At 39.5% G+C, this 27406-nt stretch overlaps 1 protein-coding gene across 9 annotated transcripts in view; it reads left to right on the top strand.

Moving 5' to 3' along the window:
• The window catches only part of LOC127358792 (ELKS/Rab6-interacting/CAST family member 1), a 137526-nt gene that overhangs the window by 30880 nt on the left and 79240 nt on the right, over nt 1-27406 (top strand). For 3 of the 9 annotated variants that reach the window (XR_007882543.1, XM_051392206.1, XM_051392213.1), the window contains exons 7-17: nt 43-117; nt 1153-1308; nt 2363-2455; nt 3967-4134; nt 4261-4428; nt 7590-7727; nt 9421-9561; nt 11972-12112; nt 14190-14383; nt 14831-14941; nt 19338-19349. Coding sequence is in view for 7 of the 9 variants with exons in the window: in XM_051392206.1 (XP_051248166.1) it covers nt 43-117; nt 1153-1308; nt 2363-2455; nt 3967-4134; nt 4261-4428; nt 7590-7727; nt 9421-9561; nt 11972-12112; nt 14190-14383; nt 14831-14941; nt 19338-19349 (1397 nt within the window). In the remaining 2 variants the exon portion in view is untranslated. The remainder of the gene's footprint in view (nt 1-42; nt 118-1152; nt 1309-2362; nt 2456-3966; nt 4135-4260; nt 4429-7589; nt 7728-9420; nt 9562-11971; nt 12113-14189; nt 14384-14830; nt 14942-19337; nt 19350-27406) is intronic. The other 6 variants (XR_007882544.1, XM_051392210.1, XM_051392207.1 and 3 more) reach the window with 5 other exon arrangements.

Raw genomic sequence — 27406 nt, 5'->3', positions numbered from 1 at the left:
TCTCTGTCGTCTCCTGACCATCGTGGTGTCTGTGTCCCTCAGGAGCTGCACAGGAGATACGAAGCAGCTCCAGAATCAACCAAGACCAAGGCCTTGCAGACAGTCATTGAAATGAAGGTAAACATGTTGATTATTTTGTGTACTATCAGCCGATATATTGACTTAAGGTTTTTTAAACACTCAAATATTGATATCAGGTATCAGCCTCAAATAACTTTTATCAAATATTATATCAATTATCCCATCCAGTATTTTACAGGATTTTTTCAAAAACAGTTGAAAACTTGAAACTGAAAATCACCTAATTTCATGGTGCACTTCATATTGAACACATAAATATGGAAATTATATCACAGTTGGCTTTTTACAGCTTTTTACATCTTTTTACAGTTGGTGTTTGCTTTTTGTATCATAAAGCCTCAGTTTCTCCTGTTTCACTTTCCTTGACCCTGAATAAATATGAAAATATAAATATCATGCATATTTTCTTGCCTTCATCAGTTGTTTGTGGAGATGAACTGCCTTTGATGTCCAGCCTCAGTCTGATGTTTTTCCCCGTTATGTTGCAAACATATTTGCTGTTTCATTAAACAATATTTTCTATATTTATTATTATCATATGTAATAAGATGCTAATCACAAACAAGTTTCCTAATGATACGAAAACAATTATCAAAGCTAACAGTATAACTCAAATAGCTCCCTCTGGTGGACGTACCTTCATAGCTTGTCACAGATTTTCAAACCTGCAAAATTTAAATTATTAACAGAAAATAGGTGTTTGTGGAGACCTCCTAAATGTTGTTGACGGGTGCATAATGCAAACATGTTCACATCAGTACAGTTATTGTTCATTGTCAGCTACTTCATATTGTTCATATTTAAACTACATCTCTAAACCACCCAGTTTGTTGCTAATGCTGAAGATCAAGGCTATAAATTCTATTAGTAACTCAGTGCCTTTTTCTGTCTCAATTTCTTAGTCCAGCTGATATAACCTTTCATATGGACTTTCTTTGACTGAATTTCCAGCTCTGCTCATCTGTCAGAAATATCAAAGGAATATATTTCATTTTGTGATAATATTTATGGCCCAGGTACGGTAAATCACTGGTCTTTCCTCTTAACATGAACATGTTGATGTCCTGCCAGGATGCGAAGATCAGCTCGATGGAGCGCGGCATTAGAGAGCTGGAGGAGGAGGTGAACATGCTCAAGTCCAACGGGGCTCTGAGCAGCGAGGAGAGGGAGGAAGAGATCAAACAGATGGAGGTCTACAGATCCCACTCCAAGTTCATGAAGAACAAGGTGCCACACACACACCTTATGTGCTTGTCTAACCATTTTTTCTTTCCGTGTTTTGAAAGATTGCAGGATTTTGCTGGAAAAAAAAACGTCTTTACACTTGACGCATGCAGCTGTAGTTTCAAGAACAAAAGGGGGTTACTGTGTGAGCCACGCTCATTAAAACAAACCAATACTTCTGTCATGTGAGGAAATGAGACAGTTTGGGAATTCAGAAGATATTTTTTTCTCTGTCTTGCAAGTTGAAAGTGTTTGTTTTTGTATGTCACATGTGAAAAGAAGAAATGTATACCTCTTACTTTACAGTACCTTTTCATAATTTTTAGCATGCATTCTTAGATGTTTATAGTAATACTCCAAATGCCTTACATCCTTGTTTTAGAAATACAGACTTCATCAGCATATTTACAGTCTTTAAATGTGTTCAGGACCAGGCAAAGGCCTGAATCAACCACAAACCCCCATATGATTTGTTAATTTAGAGGCACTATGAACCAAGATCACTACTCCCAGGCTCAAGTGAGATTTCTTCATTAGACAAGCCACTGTGAAACAATATTTGGCCTGTTTATTAGTGCATAAGGAAGCTATAAAAACTGAATTCAGATTAAAACTACAATATCCTAAATTTTGTGTTTGGGTAAGGATTCCCTTATTTTATGTGTTCAAGTTTTTAGGGTTGTTTATGTGAGAATTATTATATATATGACCTTTCGTTTCTGGACACCAAGAAATTAAGTATACATATATATACATATGTACATATGAGAATTTATATACCTTGTCTATGAGAACCTAAACTGTATTGTGTTTTCATGTCATGGTCTTCCTTATCATAAAGTTTGAAATGGAGGACATTAAAACTGTTACACACTGACACACACTCCAATACCAGTGCATGATGGTAGGACATATCCAGTTTAGGATGTACAGTAGGTGGTTTTCATGTATTATTTCAGCATGTGAGGTGTTTAGATATGCCGCATGTGGTCAGAGTGGTCAGCGACTGTGGCGGCTGATTTGTTGTGGTCATGGTGACACCCTCCTCTCCTGCCAGGTTGAGCAGCTAAAGGAAGAGCTAACGCACAGCCAATCAGAGAAGGAGGAGCTAAGGCAACGAGCCAATGAGCTTCAGCGGGAGGTGTCTGCAGTAAGAGACACACCTCTGTGCTCTTTCTCTCTTTCTTAGTTGCTTTCTTCATCTTTCTGCCTCCCAGGTTGACTAATGGCTAATGGCTGCTGCTTGAGTAGAATCCCAGTAGATTCTCAGTAGCGTGTCTGTGTGTTCAGACAACAGGGAGCAACTATAACTCTCAAATGCTTTTGCACTCTAAGCAGCTGACACCAAACACTAATTTTGAGGAGGAGAACATCTATTCATACACTTAATTGAAGTACACTTTGTCATTCGGTCACAAGCTATCATCACTTTATTTTTATGTATGCTATTTTGTTAGGAGGTCCTCCTACTCTGTTTATGATCAGTGGCTGTTGACAGTAATAGTTGTTTCTAGCAGTCTGAACTGTACAATTACAGACTTCAAGCTGAGAATCCAGCTCTGCTCTGCTACAGTATGTGTGTCTCTAACCTGCTTCTCTTTCTTCTTGCATGAGGTTTCTCATGAACTAGTGGCTTGGATTAGTATGCTGACGTTTTTATACTGTGCCCTGACAGATTTTCCTGTGTGGTTTGGGTCCTTTCTTTTTATGTGTTACATTCACTCCCAGTCACCTCATTGATATTAGACAGTTCACTTCCTGCGTTCTGGTGACTTTTTATGCATGTAAATAGCCACAAACCTACCTAACAGCAAATCTACTTGGGGCGTAATTGTCTTTTAAAAACTGAACACAAAATAAATGTAGGCGCCAGACAACAGTGTCATTTACTGGGGAGGATAAGTACAGGTCCCAATAATCCGATCCTAAACTCTGAAATGCTGAAATATTTAATATTTAGCTTTGTCAGCTAATGCTAGTTAGCTGAAGTTACCTAGCTAACTAATAATAATTGAATATATTATTAAAACGGTAGACAGACAGAGGAACAGTCAAACGTTAGCTAACGTGCTGAATCGTGAGTGATACCATGAAGTACCATACAACTCGTGTGGTGTTGTTAGTCACATTAATGTTTTGTGCTGTCAAAGATCATACAGGGGCACTTTAGGGAACATTGACATTTCTACTGGGACCAATGCCCCTGTGATCCTGGCCCTGGATCCCTCCATGTGCTAAAGCGACTTTAACTATGTCACTTATGGAGATTAAACCGTTTCCATGCTTTTTTCCTTTCAAATCATTTTGGGATATCAGAGAATCAACCCTGACCTCTCGTACAGTACAAAAAAGCAGCTGGGAAGTATAATATATGTTAATAGGTGTCTAATACTGCACATACTTTGCTGAGATGTATATCTAATTGTTGTTTGCTTTCCAGGACAGAAATCAGAACCAAAACTAGTTTTTCTTTGTATGAAAAAAGTCTTAAATGTGTTCAGGTTACACTTATAGATCAAACTCACGGCTTTCTGGCGATAAACTAACACAGTAGACCTTGTAGACGGCCACCTTGTAGTGCCTACACCGAGTGCTCACTTAATAAAGCTTGTAATGGATTTGAATACATTTTAATCTTTTCAAGCCGTGTGTGTTACTCAGGTGGAACAAGCAAAGCAGGACCTGAGTCGTAAGGATAGCGAGCTGTTGGCTTTCAGGACCAAACTGGAAACTCTCAACAATCAGTTTTCTGACAGTAAACAACACGTGGACGTACTCAAGGAGTCACTCACTGCCAAGGAACAGAGAGCCGCCATACTACAGACTGAGGTACAGTTATTCTTCTACCAGTACTTGTTGCTCTTTGTAATGGTACCATTACTTATCACAAGAAAATGGATCTTTGGTTTATGAATATTTATTTCAACTGGCTTTTAATTGTGTGTGTATGCACAGGTGGATGCTCTTCGTCTGCGTTTAGAGGAAAAGGAATCTCTCCTCTCTAAAAAGAGTCAACAGATATCAGAGTTGACAGAAGAGAAAAGCACTCAGCATGGAGAGATCAGCGACCTCAAAGACATGCTGGACGTCAAGGAACGCAAAGTTATTGTACTGCAGAAGAAGGTAAGAAAACTGATGGAACACATACACAAAATGCAAAGTTGAAATATTTGCGATCCTGTAAAATGTTTGGAGCACAGCAGTCATTGCTGTTGCACTGCACTTCCTACAGATTGCAATTAAACATTGAGAGCTCTACTGTCATGTCATCCAAATTGGATTTTCTGATTGCAACATTTTAGCTTCCATAGATGGCACTATTTTTGTTGCCATGGTGGCTGTTGCTGCTCATGCTACCTAGTGCTACTTCCTCTTTTTTTTTAAACAGAAACAGTGTCACTAACTCAGAAATCTTCATTCAGTTCAGCTAAGTTATTTCTCCTGGGACTTTGATGCGACTGATTATGAGATATAATTTTGTAGATGAATATGTTGTGGATGACACATGCAATTTGCTCTGCAGATGAAATCTGCAAGTAATAAGAATATAATGTTGTCATGTAATACTACAGCCACTAGATGGGGCTGTAAGACAGTGTGTAGTGTGGGAGCTGAACCAGACAGACAGGTGAGCAGGCAGACAGGAGGACAAACAGACAGGCAGGTATAGAGGCAGCCAGAGTTACAGATGCTTTCTGCATATTTTTGGCCACTTTTCAATGTGTTTGTGTGTGTGTGTCTCTATGGAAATGCTGTCAGTTAGATGGATGGGTAATAGTGACCCCCTGTACATAGACACATACACACACACACTGGTTTTAGATGGATGGGAGAATGAAGGGTAAGGACAGGTTCAGACAATTGTTTAGACAGAAATTAAATCCAGTATACAGCCAAACTCACCCATTACCAACCTTTTGCATCTCTCGCCATAAAAAAAAAAATCAACCTCGTCCCCTTTTTTTCCCTCCCCATCCCTCGGTTGTCACTTGTGGGAAAAAAATGTTGAGTGTGAGCAGATAATTGATAGAGACAATCAAGCAGACAGACATAAAACAGTACAGGGAGGGGGAGGAGAGCGACTGAGTGTGTTTGAAATCAGATGCATACTAATGAGTTCCTCCTGTTCAATAAATGATGACCTCTGCCGTCTTCAAATAGAATACAGTCCAGTGTCTGAGAGGGAGACAGAAATGCTGCTGACTCCTCGTTTATCTAATCTGCACTTATCATTTCCTCATTTCTCCTCTTTTTGCATGTGGAAAATTTAAGAATACCATCTTTCCACTTTCTCCTCCTCCTCCCCATTCTCCTCCTCCTCCTCCTCCTCCGACGCCTTTCCCTCTTAATGTTTTTACCTGTCATTACATGTTAGCAGTGAAGGAAATTACCTCGAGTCCATAGAATTCAGTATTCTTCTGATGTCCCATCATCCCCGTCTCTTTGTTGTTGAATGTAATTTTCTGTTATATGTAGAGAAACCTAATGACAAAGATGAAGAGGAGCATCATCCAGTTATTGTTTAGTTAATTATCACAGACAATTTTGAGACTAAAATAGGCAGACATTGAGTGTGTGTGTGTGTGTGGGTTTGTAAATACTGTATATGTGTGTGTATTCCGAGCATCCAGCAGTTGTCAGTTTCAGGAAGTGCAGACGGGATCAAAGAGTCTCCCTGCCTCTCAATGTCATGTGTGTGTGTGTGTGTGTGTGTGTGTGTGTGTGTGACGAGGAGGTGTCAGTCAAGCTGTCAGGTGAACAGTTGATTAATGAGGTGCTGGAAATGTTTTACTGTATGAACACACACACATCTCCACGGTACTGTAAATGTGTGCGTCTCACCTGCAGTGGAGTCATAGGTTACATACCAATCTGACTTTTCTCCTTTTTTTTGGGGTGACGGGTTGTCAATCGCTTGATTTCCTTTCTCTCTGGCAAAGCAGAGGAAGGAGAGACAGAAAAAGAGGGAGAGAGAAATTGTGTTATTTTACAGCCCAAGTTCACTCTCACCACCACATTACATAAGCTTTCCATCTCTCTCTTCTGTCCTCAATTCATTATTTCTGTTCAACCTTTTGTTCCATCCATTTTTTAATGAATACCACAAAGTTGACATAACTCCTTATCTTTGTCTCTGATCTCTCTCTCTCTCTCTCTCTCTCTCTCACACACACACACACACACATATATATGCGCACACAGATACATACACTCATTGCGGGCTCAGGGAAAGAGCGAGTCCTCCAGTTATTTCTGCTGATTTTATGTTTTAACAGAAAATTAATCTGCTACTAAATCACTGTGAGAGGAAACAGGAGGAGGCAGAGAGAAAGAGGTGGAGGTAAAGAGAGTGTACGTTTGGAGTAAGGGTTAAAGGTAGCAGAGCTTAAGGAGAAAGTTTGTGTTTGACAGCGCAGCAACGCTCAGTTTTTCTTTATAGGTTGAAAATCTACAGATAGAATCACAGGACCACGATGTAAATACAGCTTTCAGTTTCATCCTTAGTGATTTTTGAATGCATCTTGCTGTTTGTGTGTATGTTTACTGACTGTCACGGAAACTCACTCCTGTCACTAAAGGGTGGGAAAATGGTGATGTCCCTGTTAGGTGTTATATGAATTCAGAGGAGTCCTAATGGGAAGCCGACACAATGTATATGTAATAAAAAAGAGGACTTGCCTGAAAATTCAATCAAATCAAATAATCAAAAGCCCCTTTGATGATTACAATGCTTCTAGAATGACGCTGAAAAAACATTTGAATATGATTATTTTATCAGAAGATTTGCTTCATTTTTTAATTCGGTTTAAATAAGTGATGCATTTGGATGAAGAAACATCAAATAAATAATCTAAATTATCATTAGTTGTTGCTATTACAAGTAAAGCCTGCCAGATAGCACTGGCCAGGCTGATATTACAAGAAGATTAATTTATATGTGCGTATACAGTATGCCAGGTTGTAAGAAACAACATATTGCAGTTTCGAAAGAAGAGAGCAAGAACAAAAGGAGAACAGTTCATGTTAAGGGCTGTAGTTGTGTATCTTTGAGCCTTATTTACATATATTTATAGCTGTTGTTTATAGTCTAATTTTCAGCTAAGTTAAGTGTTATACTTTCTGTTCATCTATAAAAATTCACTATCGTCTGAGCTCTAGTTACAAGCAGTTGCACTGGTGTTTGAGAGCCAATACACTTTGGTAAATAAGTGAATTATTTCATCATAAACATTTACGAGTTTTTCTTGTTTATGAGATTTTTCTTTCCATTTCTCTCTCTGTAGATAGAGAATCTCCAGGATCAGCTGAGGGATAAAGAGAAACAGCTGGGCGGCCTGAAAGACAGAGTCAAGTCTTTACAGACAGACACCTCCAACACCGACACCGCACTGGGAACACTGGAGGAGGCTCTGGCTGAAAAGGTACACACACACACACACTTGATGCTGGTCAACCTCAGGTCAACTCCCGAGCAAGGTTACATTAATAAAACCACTATGAGTAAAACCGCCGACCACCCACGCAATGACCAGATGACTCTGGATAAATGGAAATGAACCAATAATCACATTGGCTGTTTCATTATTAAATCATTCACAGCCTGTGTTCATAAAAGATTAGGAACCATCCAACATGCAGTCACATGGAGAAGACTGATAGGAATAAAACCAACAACCACACTGTCACTGTTTGGTCTAAACATTCAGGGACCAGAGCCATTAAACAGTCCCGAGGATGGGAATTGAACCCTCGACTGCCCGTTTGATGATCTGTTATTCAACAGTCAGGACTTGACCCTGATTCTGGGAACCGAACCAGTGACACTTACACCAGCGGACCACTTTAAAGTGTTTGATGAGAATATATTTTTGTACTGTAAAGTGCGATTAGGTTACTGAACTGATCTCCTTCGCATGCACACACACACATACACACACACACACACACACACACACACACACACACACACACACACACACACACACACACACACACACACACAGGAAACAGGGCTATTAATGGGCCAGTGACTAATATTCAGGGTGTCAGTTAGATGTGTGAGTGTTGGCAGGCAGAGGTGGCCGACGACTTAAACTTCACTCAAACGACTTTCACAACCTTTTTTTTCCTCCATTTTCATTGTTTTGGAACCGTTGGATATCTTTCCTTTTTCCCTTTCTTACTTTCTATTTTTCCATCTCTGGCTTTCTTAATTTTAATACTTATTTCTCTGTCACACACACCTTTTTTTGCACTTGGCTGTTTTAAAACAGAAATACGTGTTTTTAATCTGTATTTGTAAGTTTTATGCAGAACAATGTTTGTGTTTCATGCTATTTACACTTCATTATTCACTATTTGTAGTTTTACATACAGTTTAACTGACCCTCTATTGAATGTCTGAATACTGAATAGTATATTCCTAGGCCTTGCTCTTATATTAATCATATAAAACTTTATTCTAAATAGAGCTGAAACAATTGAATTTATCATTTTGATAATCATTTAAGCATAAACATCCCAGCCTTTAAAATGGAAGGAATTGCTCCTCTCCTCTATTTTATATGATTGTACATCGAATATCTTTGGGTTGTGGACAGATGGATGTAACAAGCAGTTTGAAGACGTCAGTGTAATTAAAATAACCATTCATTTTAACCGTAACCCTAAACCAAGTCCTAACCCTGAAACAGCTTTTTTCAATAACCTCACTTCCAAAAATCATCATCATCTCAAAGGCTTAAAACCTAAAGCAGGCCTCAAAAAGATAGAACTGCAGTACAAGAACACGCACAAACACACACAGCAGAGCTAATATACACGCTTTTTTTTTTGTACATGAACCTTTCTACTTTTGCTTGAATTGGCGGCTGTGTTGTTCTATAGCTGGAGAGCATCTATAGTGGTTGTGTTTTAGTGGTTGTGAATATTACATCTTGTGCCAGAACATATTACGTGTCTAAAATCACTGCTGGCTGTTAGATCCTGTCAGAGCTGCCATATACATAAAGTTTACTGCGACTGTTATTAGTATAGAAACCTGATATTGAGTGACTCTTCTAACATCTATCCCTCATTCCTCTCCTCCTCCTCCTCCTCTTTCTTGGTGCACAGGAGCGAATCATCGAGCGGTTGAAGGAGCAGCGGGAGAGGGAGGAAAGAGAAAAGGGGGAGGAGATGGAGTCCAGCAAGAAGGAGCTGAAGGAGTTGAGGGAGAAAGTCTCCCAGCTGCAGGCTGACCTGGCTGACCGTGAGGTAGAAGACACACACATGAAAAACACGCGCATCCATATCTGTGCTATAAGTCAGAAAAAACACACTCTCTCTGTGTCCCTGTCAGGGAAGCGTGATTGATCTGTCAGTGTAAAACAGACCTTGGATCTTCCCAGAGTCCTCGCGCTGAAGGACAACACCGATAAACAGTCGCATTTCCTTGACAACAATTTGCTTCGCAACCAATGAAAACAGTATTTGGCGCTGTGTTCTTCTTGCTTTGTGATTCATACAAAACACCACAGCGGAGACAGGAAAGGACAGACAGAGGATGACAAAGCATTTTTAAGCACTGTCTGTATTCATCCTGCAGCGGCTGGACAGCAGAGTTACAATCAACCAAAATTTAACAAAACAATGGAGTTTAACATGGTATCTGCTAGTGTTTAGAAATCATTCTTTTTAGAGTCCATACTGTAAAAGAAGAAGTAAGTTGAAACAAATAATGGATGAAAATGGGTCCAGATATCAAACGAGAACCAAAATGTCAACAGAAATGGCACCAAATCTACCAAAGAAGAAACTGATGTTATTAGGTAAACCAAATTTAGTTTAGCTATTAACATTTAACCAGAAGTCCAACCAACCAGTTATCTTCTACTCATTATACTATAATTAAGGGCAAACACATCAGAAACTGCCAACATGAGAAAGGAAATATATGCCCTGATGCATAAAAAATAACATTGTTATATTTGATTTTATGTTTATCTCTCTATAGACTTTAGGTCATAGGGTACAGACGTAGATCTAAGCCCTTACTCCACTTACAATAAATGCTTGCCGTGTACGTTTCAAAACCCAGCTGTAATCACACACAAACATACATACACATACAGACTGCGGTGTCACAAAACTGAAAATGTGGTTTCAGGTACATTTTATCTTCTGAAGAGCCAGTAGGAGGCCCCCATATAACCACAAACATTTTTATATTTCAGTTTTATATGGATTAAACAAACCAGATGTGACAGTGTGAATTATTGAGCTTTAGAGGTGCTGGTAGGCAGATTTCTTTTTACCTTTGCACAGAGCAATGCTAGCTTTTCCCTCGTAGCTTCCAGTCTTTATGCTAAGTTAATAATAATATTTAAACATGAGGGTGGAACAGAGTTCCTCATTTAACTCAGCAAGACAAAGAAAATGCATATTTCTCAAAAACTGAACCCTAAAATGCACACATGTTGTTGAAGTGAAAAGTCCTTTATGCCCTTTTTTTAACTTCAGCTCTTCAGATAATTTTAGTGATTGCGGGGGTCATAAAACCTGTTACTGTCCCATTATATAATTTGAGAAATACATGGGAAAACTCACGGAGAAAACAAGCATTCCTTTCTACACTGCTAAACGCAGATGTGGGGTTTGTCCGACAACAGCAATATATATATATATATATATATATATATATATGTACCTAAATATAAGCAGCAAGGTTTCTTTGACCAAAGCCCATTCAAACATGATGATCCGTAGTCTGGAGTTGGTATTGTCAGTCAAGGGTAAAATTACACGTCTGAGTGTCTCTCCTTCTGGTCCCGTTGGTTTGTGTTTCACCGGCCCTACCAAAAGAGGAAAAGACCAGAAAGGAAAGGGAGAGAGACTTCACGGATGGAGGGATTGAGCTGGAAGAGTCAGAAAAGAGACAGGTCATGGGAAAAGGTTTTGAAGAACAAGGGAAAGAGTCAGTCTCACAACTATATAGGAAGACCTTAATGACAATTCAAGCTTTATACCGCTTGGATTTTATTTTTGCATTATTAGCCATAATTCCTATAGGTAATAACAACATTGTGTTCACCAAGTTGATTAACCCACTAAATCCTAAACACTGGTCTTTTAGACCCTCAACCTTTTGTAACTTAAGGTCCTCTTTTTATTGTTAAAATACCACTTTCTCAAATAGATGGGAGAAAAAAACATAACTTGACAACAAAAGGAGAGCTGTGACAGGATTTCACCACATTCAACACACTGTGCTTTTGGCTCAGCATCGCTGCCTGCCATTATGAATCCAAACTAAATGTGTCAGGGAGTCTTAGCTGGTCTCTACCTGATGATGTGTCATGATTGGCGTGAAGTGATGTCGTTGTACATGACATCACAGTTTACAGGCAATGGGGGATTGTTACCAACATTTCACGTACTTTCAGTTTTTAATAATAAAGTTAACTACTTTGGTTACTTTGGTAAGTAAAATATTAATATAACTCCTAGAAAAGGTTGCCAAAATTACAAAAATAAGATCCAAGTTTTGATAAACTGGAATCATCCTTTAATGTGGGTTAGTAAAGATACAAGGCACTAAACACCGAACCGCTTCAGTGGAGCTGCTCACGGTTTTGCACTAATAAGTTGTTTTGTTGACTTCCATCCTTATCACTCTTTGTTTCAGACTTCTGTGTTGGATTTGAAGGAGAAAGCTTCCTCTCTGGCTTCCTCCACACTGAAGAAAGATAACAGGCTGAAGACTCTGGAAATCAGCCTGGAACAGAAGAGAGAGGAGTGTGTCAAACTAGAGAACCAACTCAAGAAGGTTAGAGTCAGTTACTTTTGATACATGTTAGACTACATTTGGACAAAAACAGGTGAACTAAAAAGATTCTAGCAACTATTTTTAAGCGTAATGATGGTCATGATAGATGGACAACATTAACCAATTAAAAAACATCAATTATATGAATCTCAGTAGGGAAAAAAATAGAGTTCAAACTTAAGTGAACACAAATGGAGGATTTTAAACTAAAGAACCCCTCACCTCTTTCTCCCCTTACTTGTTTCCCTTAACTGCTTTCCAAGAGAGGTGTGTGTGTGTGTGTGTGTGTGTGTGTGTGTGTGTGTGTGTGTGTGTGTGTGTGTGTGTTTGTGTGTGTGTGTGCACGCGCATGTGTGCGTGTGTGTTTGCATATCACATATTCTCTCCCACATAGCAGCCCATAAAATGGTGTGTGTGTGACGGCTTGCTGACAGCCTTACAGTCATTTTCACAGAGTGGAGAAGACAGCACCACCACCACACCCTGAATGTGTGTGTGTGTGTGTGTGTGTGTGTGTGTGTGTGTGTGTGTGTGTGTGTGTGTGTGTGTGTGTGTGTGTGTGAAGGTGCCAGTGGATCTCTGGTGTTTCTCTCATCAGAGTTTATTTCGTAGTCTCTTTCTGTTACCACGGATGGAAAAAAGACTGAAAACTTGTCTATATGTGTGTGAACTGATTGACATTGTGTGTGATGTTTTCCTTTCTTATTTGTCTTTCTCTCTCTTCCCTCCACCCTGATCTTCTTATAATATCGCCAGACACCCAAACATTTCCTCTCCACATAAAGACCTGTAAAAACTGTTGTGCACTTCCAAAACTAATAGGGTTTATGTATTGTGTGACCAAGGCGTGTGCACACACACACAAAGTCAATCTGTCCCAAGAGCAACATTTGCTTCTGGGAAACACACACAGCTGTTCTAACCTCTAAGCTGGTTATAACTTGTTTTTTTTGTTTTTTTCCCCCCTTCTTTGTTTTATTTCGTTTGTTTCTTTTTCTTGTTTTCGGCATCTGAGCGGAGCGGCAGGAAGAAGAAAGGCACCGCAGCTCAGTTTAATTTGCTTTTTGCTTTAAACACCTTTTTAACGCTCATGCTAATCTTTACATAAATCAGCATTATGTGTGTTGACACCAGGTCAAACCATCAGAGAAACTTATTAAAAACACACTGTAATTGACAAACACGCACATTCATGACAGCAACATTTATATGATAACTAATGTGTCCTTTAGTTTCTAATGAAATACCTGCAAAACTAAGACATTTCCATCAGCATCAGCTTTGCATTTAGTGCTAATTACCAAACGTTGGTGTTACCTGCTAATGTAAGACGATGAACATGGGGAACATTATGTCTGCTAAACATCAACATATCATATTAACGTTGTCATTGTGAGCATATTAGCATTGCCGATCGTAGCATTCAGCGCAAAGCACCACTGTGCCTCACAGAGCTGCCAGCTCGCATCGTCTTGTTCACTAGTTTTGACTAGGAGAGCAGCAGAACTGAATCATAAACTCAATTTCCACATTTTTTCATGCCCCCACACATGCACAAGTTGTTGTGTTTCCTGCTGTAAGAAGACCCCACAGTTTACAAAAACTCCTTCATCCCTTAATTTTTTTTAAATAAACACGGCTAAGCAAGTGTTATTATAGTTTTTAAATGGATTAATAGTTGTTTTAAACACAAATAAAGGAGCACTTAATGTATCCTACAAAATCCATTAAAATCCTGGATTTTGTGTTAGCCAGGCCTGGTATTGCTCCACTGCTCGACATTAGGATTTATCACAACTGATGAGGCCCCATTGTGTTAAAGCATTTCTATTTCAAACATGTTACACAATCTACCTGATGTGCTCTAATATCTCTAAAATAAAGGTCTGGTATGTAAAAATATAAAAAAGACCAATTGAACTTTTTAACAGTTTAGGCACATCCAACCTATCCTCAACACACATGTTGTTATTGGCAAATCCTTTTTAGTTTGACCGTATCGCTCCATCAAATGGTGGTCACCTAAATTTTGAAAGCTAACCCTCAGTTTATTTATAATAATTAATTTCTGTTCCAGGCTCAGAGTGCAGCGGCAGATTCCCAGGCCAGCACTGAACTCTCCGAACGCATCTCCTGCCTGGAGCAGGAAGTGGGCCAGCACAAAGAGGACGCTGGGAAGGCCCAGTCCGAGGTGGAACGACTCCTGGAGATCCTGAGGGAGATGGAGAATGAAAAGAACGACAAGGAGAAAAAGATCCACGAGTTGGAGAGGTGAGAGACCAGGATAAAGAGAGTCAATATCAGACAAAAATGAATTTAAAAAAACAGAATTTCTAAAACATTACTGCATCTTCCTCTTTCTTCTGTTAACCCAAATCAGTAGAAAGCAACCAAGAATGTCTTTACCTGTTGAATTCATAATTCAATTTTAGATTGGATTCCACTTTCCATTCAGTTTCAAGCTACTTACTGTTGGACTCTGTGGTAATCTTCCCCGCAGTACTAATCCATTAGTTTTCCCTTTTTCTCACCCCTTCCTCCCCCTTCTTTCTTCCCTGTTTCTCCTTCCATTCCGGCTTTATTTCTTCTGTCATCACTCATCTTCACCTTATTCACATGTATGTATGCATAAATATGTATGCATTCATATGATTCTGCATCTGTGCGAGTGCGTTTATGTTGGTTTGCGTGTGTGTGCGCGCGCCCATCACACCCCAGAAACCCCTCTGCTTCTCATCTGTGGCGTTCTCAGCAGTCGCGAAAACAGGCCCCTCCCCCCTCTGCCTCTCAGCAGCCAATGGGGGGGCTGGTGTGGGACTACCTGGGCACGTGAGTGGCTGGTGGCCCTGTCAGTCAATTAGAAAGTTGCACGACAAAACTCACTTTGCTTGTCGGAGGACAGGAAATGACAGCACTGTGACAGTAACCAGCCCCATGTGGAAAAGTTATGTGGAATTGAAGCTTATTGCTTCAAAAATAAATTTGATGGACAATTTCACCTCAGGAATTGAACCTCTAACCACCACAGGACCACAAAGCGGAGCTCCTAAATGAAATGCATGCAGCAGATACAGAAACATTGATGGGTCAGAGGTTCTTCCATTGAGATTGAAATGTGAGAATATGTTGCTTTTCTTCACCTTATATAATATTAAACTGAATCTTTGAACAAGCAGTTTGATTACATCACTTTGGGAAATTATAATAAATATTTTTCTTTGTTTTCTAGCATTTTATAGACAGAATGATTCAGTAAATAACAAAGAAATTAACTGATAATGACCGCATCACATTCAGAAGGAAATAAAAACACTTTTCCACAGTCTTTTCCACATGGGACCGAGCTGAGTATGCTCACTAATAAGCACCATAAAAGAGTTGCAGCATCTGTTCTCCCTAATACGGCATATTTGGATAGATAAAACAAAAAAAAAGTGCAGTTATAGGCACAAGTTACTCTTCCACATCTGCGCATCAGCAGAAGTTTTTGTCGTCTGTTATCCTGCAGTATGACAAGCCAAACTGCTCCCAAAAGTTTGTAAAATGAGGGCACAGTTTGGCACCACAGTCTCTGCTGTGCAGCCTGAAACTCTTTGAGCCTCTGTTCCTGTCAATGATGCAACTCTTTCATTCAGTGGCTCTGTTTTCACGCTTCACTTTTGTTTTATTTTCAGCCGAGGATGCCTGACTTTCAGAGTTTAACACACTCTTTTTCTTTCATTAGGAGTCTGGACAGTTAACTCGTTTTTTTTATTTTTTTTTATTTCCTTTATGCTAATAGGAATGGTTTGTCTGTTTCTAACTACCTTTCAATCTGTCTGTGTAATTTTAGCTTAACCAATATGTCTCTCGCTCTTTATGTGTGCCTGTACACTATATCTACCTCATTAGATAGTCCTAATCTTAATCTGTCCTTTCTTTCTGTCTATATCTGATTTCCTGCCTGCCTGCCTGCCTGCCTGCCTGCCTGCCTGCCTGCCTGCCTGCCTGCCTGCCTGCCTGCCTGCCTGCCTGCCTGCCTCTGTGTCTACCTGCCGCCCTGAATATGTTTGGTGTTTGTCTGTTGTTCTGCCTGTGTGTCTGTTTATGAGTATCGCTGTATGAAGCCCCAGGAGACACTTCAAAGTCACTTCTTCAACCAAATCTACCGTTTAAGCAGGGTCAGGTGTCTTTAGCTCACGGTCAACAGCTAAATAATAAGGTTAAAACAACAATTTGAAGCGTACAAGGAGTATGAACTAGGTTCTATTGTAGTCAGAGTAGTGAGAGTGTGGTAGCCTTCGAGAGTTAGACAGATCACAGCTGTCTGTGGGTATGAAAACCTGTCTGTGTGTCTGTCGGTATGCCTCTTGACGTCTTTGATTTCTGAACTATCTTATGCTGTCTGTCTGCGCCTTCTATCTTTCTGTCTCTTTAATCTTTTCCTCCAGTTGGACTTGATCTCTACCCACTTCAACTCTAAACTCCTCTCCTTCTCCTCTTCTTCCTGTCTGTGTGTTTAGTAGCCTGACTGTAAGACTAATGGTTGCTAATGATTTTAAGGAGATTCAGTGTTTCCACACAGTGTCTCCGTCTGGCCAGTAGAAATACTAGAGTATTAATAATTCAGCACCTGCTAACTTCAAACTGATGGGTTTTTAACTCTATTTATGTGTGAGGGTGTGTTATTTAGTCTGCCAGTAGCCACAGATTTAGATTTACAGCTGCACTAGCTTTGTAAATAACATTGTAATGTAACTTTATAACCATTTAAAATTGCAGATGGTTGAGCTCCTAAGCTCTTACATCATGTGTTTGAGAGATGTTTCATTCTCCCTGTGGATTACAATAAAATAAAGGCTTCTCTACAACTGATATTCAATATCTGAACTTTGCAGGCTGCTCTGAGGAAACTGGAGCGGTATTAAATCCAGGCTCTGTACCGTATGTTTGAGAACAGTATCTTGTAATAGTAAAATTAAGATTAAGTAGATTTTTATGAGGGAATTTAAGTTTCCTTTTACACACTGGCACACACACAGTCATTGCTGTGAGGTAAGCGGTTTGTAGAGGTTATATTAGAGGGTGTAACGATGTATGATACTTTTTACATCCTCACATTTAGGGCTGTCAGATGTATGATGTGGGAAACTATCCCTGACTGTGGTTAGGTGTTGACATGATGAAACAGGCATGAAAAGGGCTGAACTGACTCTTAGCTTAGCCCCGCCCCCCTTGGTTACTGTTGCTATGCCTTTTCAAGCTCAACTAATAATGCAGCTCACAATAATAACGATGGCAGTTTTAATACTAAATAAATAAAAGCTCATTGATTTCAGACAAAAGTATGCTTTTCATTTCTAGCTGGCAAGTGTCAATGTTTCTGTCTGAAATGACTGATTAAGCTAATATTAGCTCCATAAGTGGCTTGAAAACACTGAAAACATCTGGCTGACTGTTTAATGTCGCCATCTTTTAAAAGTTGAATCTTAAATATGCATTTAATGGAAGAAAAATGTAATATTGGACTGTTTTCATATAACTGTTCCCATATACTACTACTGTAGGTACTGAGCTAGTTAGCCGGACATGCTAATGAACGCAGCTTATGTTGGAACGGGGAAACTGGACTTTACAGACGTTTCTAATTGTAATAATTATTAGTAAATATTAAGCATGGTGGTTTGGAAATCCATGGATTAACATTAATCTGTGTTTAAAGTTATTATTTTAGCAACATCGATTTTTTTAACCCATAGGCACTAATACTAATAATAATACATTTATGTCAGTATAAAACAACTACTACAACTGAAACACACTGACCCTGTAACATAAAGTACTAAAGTATTAATACCGGCTTTATCCCAGGGCTACCTAACCCTGCTGTGAATTACAAGACTTAGCCTCGAGCTAACAGGTACGTCAGAGGAGGATACATTCGCCTGTGGCCAACTCTTAGCTTGGCAGCAAGGCTAACCCTGGGCTAAGAGTGAGCAGCGGGAACATTACTAATGAAAAGATCAGATGTGGGTTAAACAAGGGTAAAAATCAACCCTCCCTCTTTCCCCTCTAGTTTAAATCCAGCTGTAATGGTACCAGGTTATTTATTTCAGTAACAAGGATGGTAATTGGAGCAGACTGAGTGACTTCACACTGAGGGGAAATGGAGCTGAAAATCTGCCCTGATGGCCAAAATAAAGGATTTGGATGGAAGAGTGGAAAACACAGAGAGGGAAAAGACAGAGGAAAGGGGAAAGGAAGGTGTGGTGGTAGAGGGAGAAAAACAGCGAGGCAGAAGTGAAATAACGGGTGGAGACAGAGAGAGAAAAGAAAAGAAGAACAGACAACATGGTGAGGAGAGGGAAACGAAACTGACAGAAAAGACTGGAAAGGGAAGAAATGGAGAGAAAAAGAAAGGACGTTTAGAGATGTAGAGCATAAACTTGAGTAATGGGAAATTAGAGAAGTTTATTGCGTGTTATATTGTTCTGTAATGGACAATTTGTCTCTGGCACGCCGTCATTAACGTGCGTTCACAGGCATAAGCTCACCCTGGAGTTTTGGGCTCTGCCAGTGCAACCAAATATACGAGGAGTGATTGTGTGGAATACTTTTGGGGTCAACCGACTTAGGAAGTGAATTTTCTTCGAATTTCATATATTAATGATTACATGCCATATGCATTTTGTCCGAGAAGTCTCCACAAACGTACTTATCAAGTGACCCCAGCGGGTAGCGAAAGAAGTCGTTTGCAGTATCAAAAACCATTGAAGAAGAAATAATTCATAGTGAGCGCACTCTCAGCTCATGCTTTGATTGGCTAATTGCTCGCTTTCTATGGTTCGTGATTGCAGTTTTGTCTGTATGTGTGTGTGTGTGTGTGTCCCGAAATGTTTTGTAGAGGCCGTGTGAGGTGAGGAGACCTCTCATAACCCTCCATACTGATGCCTGCATTTAACCTGTCTATGTGACTGTCTGCCTGCCTGCCTAGGTGTTTGCTTGGTCATGCTACTGTCTCCCTGTTTATGTGTCTGCCCGCACTGTTTCTATGGTTAATTATGTCTCTCTAGCTGTCTCTTTGTCAGTTCCTCTGTCTCTCATCTCTTTCCTCTTTGAATAGTGATCAAGCTGGCTAACCTAGCACTCAACTCCTGTCTTCCCTCTCACCTTCCCCTCTCCTTCTCTGTCTCTTTTTCCCTTTCTTTTATCTTTACAATGCAACGCTGTCTCCCGCTCTACCCAGTCTTGCCTCAAGGTTAGTACTGCACGCCTATTTTTCTTCCTCCTTCACTGCCTCTCTCTCTCTCTCTCTCTCTCTCTCTCTCTCTCTCTCTCTCTCATCGTGCTCTCCTTCATTGTCATACTTCTTGTCCTTGCATCGAGACACTCTCTCATCTCCTTCACTCTGTCATAAACTCTGTTTTTAATCATTCTCATCATGTCTGTCTGTCTTTGAAGGAGACACCTTGACTTTCAGACTGCTCTCTTTCTCTGCCACATCACTGCCTCTTTGAAGAGGAAACATTATTGTTTCTTTCTTACACCCTCCATTATAGCACCCTGCTAGTCTTGTCACGATACTAGCACTAAGTTCAAATTTCAGGCTACCACAGCAAACAGGAAAGATTTTTCAAGCATCGCCATCATTTACTTGGACAGCAGTGAACTTTTGCTCAGAATTCTTCTGACTTCTGTTGGGTTTCGTTGTGGCCTTGTGGCTCTTAAAGAGAAATCGCTCCACATTTTGTTATTGTCACTACTTTTGTTAAACAGTTTAGACACTATTGTAAATGTTCAACTAAGGTTTCACAACCTTTTGTGGTCTGTGACGTCCCAAAATGGTCATGAACTTAGCAAATGGACAGTTAAGTTATGGTGTGGGTTGAAAGGAATAGTTCGACCTAGAGTAGTTCAGAAAATGTGTTTATTTGCTTTCTTGCTGAGAGTTAGAGGAACAGATTGAAGCCATTCTCATATATGTATGGTGAAAATGTTGCTAACGAGGAGCTTAGCTTAGCATGAAGATTGTAAACAGAATCTGTCCAAATACATGAGAAAGGAACCTACCAGCACCTCTAAAGCTCATTGATTGACATGCTATGTCCTGTTGTCGCAACCATGAGGATGACAGGAGATCAGCAGAGACTCTAGAAATAGTCCAGAAAATAACCACCCCTAAAAAACTCACATTTTGGATTAAACAAACAAGATATATGGTGTTAATTTGTGAGCTTTATAAGTACTGCGAGGCAGATTTTTTTATGCTCAGCTAACTGACTGCCGGCTGTAGATATCCCCTTACCCTCGTCAAGAGAGTGAATATGTTGAACTATTCCTTTAAGTGTGGCACCATAAAGCGTCGTCCATATCCAGAGATGAAAAAACTTTCATCTTTTCCTCCTTTTTTTACCTTTAAATATTCCTATCTGCACTCAGGAGGTGACTTCGTAATGAGATTTTAGCATGCAAAACCCAAAGTCTGAATTTGGTCGTTTCTAACAGACATATCAAAGTCATATTGAAATTTCTCCGACCTACACATTGTGATCGACCACATAATAACCACTTATCCCTTCTGTTTCCTGCATAAATCTGGTGGTCTGAGTGTTTTGTACGCTCTGCTCTGCCGTAAAGGTCCCCACGGTGCCAGCTCCTTCTATGCTCTTTCTTTCATTTTCAACTTCCAGAGCCACTGTTCCCCCTGCTGTCTTGTCAGCTTTTTCATCGCTGTTGTTCTGGTGTTTTGTGATTCAACTCTAGAGGGGGGAAAAGAAACAAAAGAAAAAGTTAGCATTGTATTGCTGTCTGGTAGACGACAGAAGACTTCTTTTTCTTCTTCTGTCCTTTTCTTGTGTTTTTTTTTCCCCGTCTTGTCTTTTTTTCTGGTTGTTTTGATCTTGAGCTGAGGAACTCCTCATCCACTGCCAAATGTCTAACATCAAGGTTTCTGTAGCATAAAAAGGAATTGCATTGTTTCTGTGTGTTTGTGTGTGTGTAGGTGTGTGTGTGTGTGTGTGTGTGTGTGTGTGTGTGTGTGTGTGTGTGTGTGTGTGTGTGTGTGTGTGTGTGTGTGTGTGTGATCCCTTTGAGGTCCCGTATGACTCTGAGCATTGAGGTGGTGCAGGGATTTGTCAGCTAATGGGTGACAACAAGCACACACACACACACACACACACACACACACACACACCATGCACATTGTTTTTTTTCTGTCTTCAACACACAAACACACATGTAAGAAGGGCTTTGCCAGCTAATAGGTGACAACACTACAGTAGAGATGACTGCTGCGAGTTATCTAATTAAAATACCTGCATACACATACACTATTCCCAGTACCGAGGGAAAATGAAAAACATGCTTTTTGTGTACAGTTTTGTATTAGAGTATTCAGAATAATAGACAGTTCTACAGTACAGCTTACAGTGGCTGCTTTCTTTAATTATGCTTTCTTACCTTAGTATGTTTTGCTTTGTAGTTTTATTCTATCAATGCTTGTGTTTTGTTGCTTCACTTCCTCATTTCTTTGATCCCACAGACACAGAATGCAAAATCAACCTTTTCCTTTACATAATTTTTCTTTTGAGCTTATTAAAAATGTATATTTAGTTAAATTGGTAACACTTTGCTTTTGCAGTTTTTTTAAAAGGCAATAAGATACATAATTGACCATGGAGTATAATTATTACAAATAAGGAAAAAATGTATGCACAAAATGTTAAAAATTAAAATTTGCCAAAGATTAATCTTCAAACAAATAAATGTACAGTATTTTTTCCTACATTATGACATGAGTTATGTTCAGGGTCAGTTTGTAGGGAACATTCTGTCATAAAACAGAAGTCCAAATGTGGGTGTCGTACTGTAGTGCTGCGTCAACACGAGTTCTGTAAAGAGTAGTCAATTAATTGATCGTCAGAAAATGAGAAGGCAGCCATTTTGAGATTTGATTAATCATTTTAGTAATTTTCCAAGCAAAGAGGCCAAACCAATTCCCTGGTTCCCGCTTCTCAGTTGTGAGGATGTGATGCTTTTCTTGCCATACATGATAGTGAAGTGAATATATTTTGGTTCTGGACATTTGGTCAAATAAAACAAATGATTGAATAAATACAACTAAAACGCTATTATAGTTTTTTATTATAGTGAGCACTGTTATTAACGTCTGACGTTAGACCAAACAATTCATCGATAAAATAATGAACCGATTAATTATAATGAAAATAATCACTGCAGCCATCAAAAAGTGTTTATTAGCAATTCAGAACAAGTTTAAAGTTGATACGACAATGCCAAGTATGTGTTTTGATCTGTTAAATATCTAGAACCCTTGTATTTCAGTGATCAGCTAAAAGTACTGAGACATAATAATCTTTTTGTGCCTTTGACTAATCCAGAGTTCAAAACCAAAAAAATAATATGAGTCTGAAGAGCAGCGTTTAATTCTGAGACTTTGTTGTTCTCCATGTTAAACAAAGACACTGCCAAGATCAACTCCAACTCTCTGTCACATGCTTACTCTGTTACTACTATCTAAACATTTCCCCTTTAGTTGGTTACTTCTGAAATGGGGGATATATGCCGTAAATGTGGTTTATTTTCATATGGACAGATGCTATGACAAAAGACATTTCATTCTGTCTGTTGTTGTATACAAAAATAAGAGCTAGTTTCCAGTAACCCAGACTGTGGAAGTTTGCACACATACACAAGGGTCTGGGCTGCCTTCCCTCCTTATTTACCTCACGAATTTGCTTTTCTGCTTGAGGGATTTCCTACATTCATTCTACAAACAACATTTCTTTCTTTCTTATTCCTCCAAAATGTCCTCCTTGTACTGTAAGTTTTTCTTCCGCGCCGCCAGTTTGCAAAACTAAACTATTATGTTTTTGATCACTTTTTCTTTCTTTTTAATGTTTTATAGTTTTTATGGGCTCAGTAAACCAAACCAATATTTCCTGTATTTTCAAAGGAAATACTGAATTCCAAATGGTTAAAAGGAAATCCTTGATGTTAATGTTGGGTGAACTATGTGCAGTAAACATACATGAGGCCCCCGAGCATTTCTGATCAAATATTTATACAGGACTCCAAATGCAATATTAATATTACCTTAATGTGGCTCCCTGAATATCAGCAGCATGCTAATGAGGGAGGTTAAACATTTTAGTTTGGAGACTTTGAGGTTTAGTGAAGTTTATGAGATTGTGTGTATGTGTGTGTGTGTGTGTTTTCATTTTACAGCTAGTTGTCAGCAATACTCACTAGCTTTTAACAACTTCAAGTATTAATGAAGGCTATTCTATGTTTGTATAGATGTTTGTATGTATGAGTGTGTGTGTGTGTGTGTGTGTGTGTGTGTGTGTGTGTGTGTGTGTGTGTGTGTGTGTGTGTGTGTGTGTGTGTGAGAGGTTTGGCAAAATTTAGGAAGTTCAAAGTGCTGTCAGCGAGTGTATTAGTGTGTGTTTACGTTAGCATATGTTTACTGCATGTGCCGCCATGTTTGCGTGTGTGTGTATTTCTGTGCAAATGTCTGAAAATGGACTCATGTTGTTGTGTTACATGCAGTTGCATGCAGAACTATGTGTGTATGTGTGCTTTAAATATGTGTGTGTGGTCTGACTGAGGGACTCTAATACAAAGCAGGTTGTGTTTGGAAAAGTTGACAGCACCGACCATGTGCGTGTGTGCGTGTCCCCCATTATCAGAGTGGTTTTGGTAAATTTGTGCCTTCATGTGAACTCACACCGTGTGTCAATGAGTGTATGATCGTGTGTTAGGGTGAGTATGTGTGTGTGTGCAGACGTGGTTTCACATTTGTATGTAGTGTTTACAGCGTTGTGGGTAAAGTCAACTCTCCTGTGATTCCGCCTCCTCCAGCGGTTTTGCAGCAGTTGTTGAAAGGGATTTCAGAGGGAGAGTGAAGGAAGTATTTTACATATTAAAACAGCTTCAAATGGCCCTTTGCCTGCTCTGAGCCGAGCCATCGAGTTCACCGAGCAGCTTCTGCTCCTTAAAGCAACGAGTGTAATGAAAGTGTTTAATTAAACATTTGCAGATTTGCAACTGCAACTTTTGAGAAACTGTATTCATGTAGCAAATAGTTTGTTAGTCAGGATAGAGAGGGAAACCTATGTCATAACATCTCAGTTGTATAATAATATAAAATTGATTGTGGGGCCTCATATAGAGAGGTCAGAGGTCATGATCAGCCTTTGTTTCAAATTAAAGTCTACATCCAAATGTTTTTAAAGACATCCAGGTAGTAGGAGATCAAGATGAGGAAATATGACATGTAGAATATGTCCTATTTGATGTAATTATACACAATAAACCTAGCATCTTTGGTTTGAATAGGTCTTTTAATATAAGTGCCATCTAGCTTTGATAAGACATTGATATGTGATACTCACATGGAAAAACTCAAACTTGAATGTAACTAACAGAAACATCAATGGGAAATTTTAAGATGTTTTCAGAAGAGCTGTAACTGGCATATAATGACAAAAGATGAAATTATACTGATGAGTAATAATGTCATAGTGCACAATAAGAATGTTTTAATACATTTCATTTTCATTAGCATCTCATTAAAAACACACCTGATTAACACATATGATTATGGTCATGATAAATTAGATTCATATGCAGATGATGGAGGGAGGGAGAGAGAGAGAGAGAGAGAGAAGATGAAAAACACATTCGGCTAACCAAAAAGTTTGTGAGACAAAGGGAAAGTAAAGCACAGGAGATGGAAGTGACAAAAGAGGGAGTGGAAGGAACCGGGGAGAGGGAAGGAGAGAAGAAATTGTCCATGGTCTGCTGAGAATATTTCATCCAAAGGAAAGGGTAATGTTGCATTTGGAGAGGTGGTTGAGTATGGAGACAAAAAGGAACGGGGAATGGCGAGGTGAAGTAAATTTGTCCTCGTGCATTGGTATGATGCAAATAAATGATTGCTTTTTATTCAAATAATTACAAGAAAACATGCAAAAAAAAGAAGGGAGGGGAAATAACTGGAGGGAAAGTGTTGGTTTTGGTGAGCAAGAAAATTCCAATGAGAGGAGAGAGGAGGGGGAGGAGGAACTCGCTGTGGTCGGATGCAAATGCATGATGGTTACCTATGCAAATGGTATGACGTGCAAGAAGTGATACAGGCAAACATGTGAGGTTTGAACAAAACAAGTGTTTAGCATTAGCAGAAGAGGAAAGAGAGGGAGTATAAGTGGGAACTGAGTGTTGAGTCAATAGGAAACATTGCAAACTAAAAGTCTATTCCACATGCACTCGCATACGTACAGTAAATGTAGCATGAAGGGGGGAAACCTCAGAGAGCTAACCAGATGGTTGGAGCTTCCTGGAAATCCTCCAATAGGAACATTCCTGCCTGTTTATGACCTGTTACACACTCACACAGGGCGTAGAGCACAAAATTGATCCCAAATATTCAAATTATCCCACATTTGGGGTGCAAACTGAAATCAGGACGGAACAAAGGAAACAAAAAAAAAAACACCATTATGCATTTGACTCCACGCTTACTTCATCTGCTTTCCTGTTTAACATTTGAACCCAATTTGGATGTGATAATTATGCTACGTGTAGGTCTTTAAAATGCACACAAAAACAATACGTCAAATAATAAGTCAAAACCACACGTGTGCACATGCGGCTTAACACACTCATTATTGTTCGGTGAGCTTTGAACGGCCATGTGCTGCAGAGAAGTTCTGGCCCCCGTCGTCGCATTTCAAGTTTTCTTCCAGCTTCCCAAATTTCTCTGGACGGTTTGGAATTGGGCCCCCTGGACCTTTTAGCAAACACATAGAGGATTTTATGTTACCATCCTCTGCCAATATCATTTCTCAACTTTTCTGGCAGTGATACTGATGTAAAAGCCATTTGATGGATTACTCCCATTACTTTAGGTTAGTTTAGCAGGTAGTTTATGGCCTAGATGGACAGGAAAGATGAAAGAGAGGAGGTGTTATGAAATATTTAGACATTAGAATATGTATATCACTCTAGATGTAAACAAATAAACTTTGGACCCTTACGAATTCAGACAGAAGATTGCACTCGAAGGAGTAAAGCAGTGAAAATGAAACAAGTGAAACAGCACACTGTGAGATTGTAGCATTGCAAATGCGTGGATTTATGCTCAGAGCTTTGTGGTGCACAGACAAAGTTCAAAGGTCATGTGATGATTGGAACCTGTTTACAAAAACAAAATATGCAGTGTACGGCTCTTAAAGAGGATTTCCCATGAGTGCACATGCTTTGCTACAGGTGTGAGACAGAGTTTGCTGCAGATTTCCCATCACTGCAGGTCAGTTCTTTTACTGGCAGCTGCACCGGTGGAAGCAAAGAAAGTGGATTTATCTACTGTACGAGCCTGTAAAAAGTTATGCTAACAGGAATGCGCACACATGAATAAACATTTGCACGGCGCAGGCAGACAGATTGTACACATATTTTTAAAAAATGCAAACATACAAAAGACTTGCAGACTTACACAGAGCGAGAAGAATGACTTTTATTGAGTCTGATAACACATTAGTCAGCAGTTTTGTCTTACCAGTGTCTTTGTTGGCTATCCGCCTGCACGTGCATGCTTACACATTTATCCTCTGTGTTTGACTTATCTTTCATCTGTGTCATGATTCACTGGACGTTACTGGCATTAGCTTGGGTTAATCCACATCTGTGTGTGTGTGTGTGTGTGTGTGTGTGTGTGTGTGTGTGTGTGTGTGTGTGTGTGTGTGTGTGTGTGTATGAAAGGTATGAAAGGGCCTGATCAAGTCAAGCTGGTGTGATAGCTGATAGGTCTGTGACAGAGCCACAGTGGCTTCCAGACAGCTTAAACAGGGATTAAACCCTTTCTCCAGCTCCTATGAGGAATCTCTGTTTCTCCCTCTTTTACTCTCGCTCTCTCTCTTTCTCTCTCTCCTTCATTCCCCTGCTTATTATTTAGACTCTGCTTCCCGACACCCAGTAATCCCTCCGTGAAAAGACCTCCCCACTATGTAGAAATCTCAAATGTCATCCAGTCGTTTTTATTGAATTCCTTTACCGATCTTTACGTTATATTGGCCCTAAGGGATTTCATTACAGCATTATGTTGCACAGAATAGCTAATCAGATTGTCTTGCAGTATCATCTTAATGGCAATAACATTTGGTGAGAGATGGTTCGACTCTGTATCTGAAATATCATTTGCAGTTGTGCGACCTACCACAATTGCGAGTGCAGGTCCATTCAGTTTGGTTGTTGTGGTTTTTCGGCCTTTATTTGAGCAGAATAAGAAACAGA

The sequence above is a fragment of the Dicentrarchus labrax genome, unplaced genomic scaffold (assembly GCF_905237075.1).
Source record: "Dicentrarchus labrax unplaced genomic scaffold, dlabrax2021, whole genome shotgun sequence".
NCBI lineage: Eukaryota > Metazoa > Chordata > Actinopteri > Moronidae > Dicentrarchus > Dicentrarchus labrax.
This window is presented reverse-complemented; position numbering and strand designations above follow the sequence as displayed.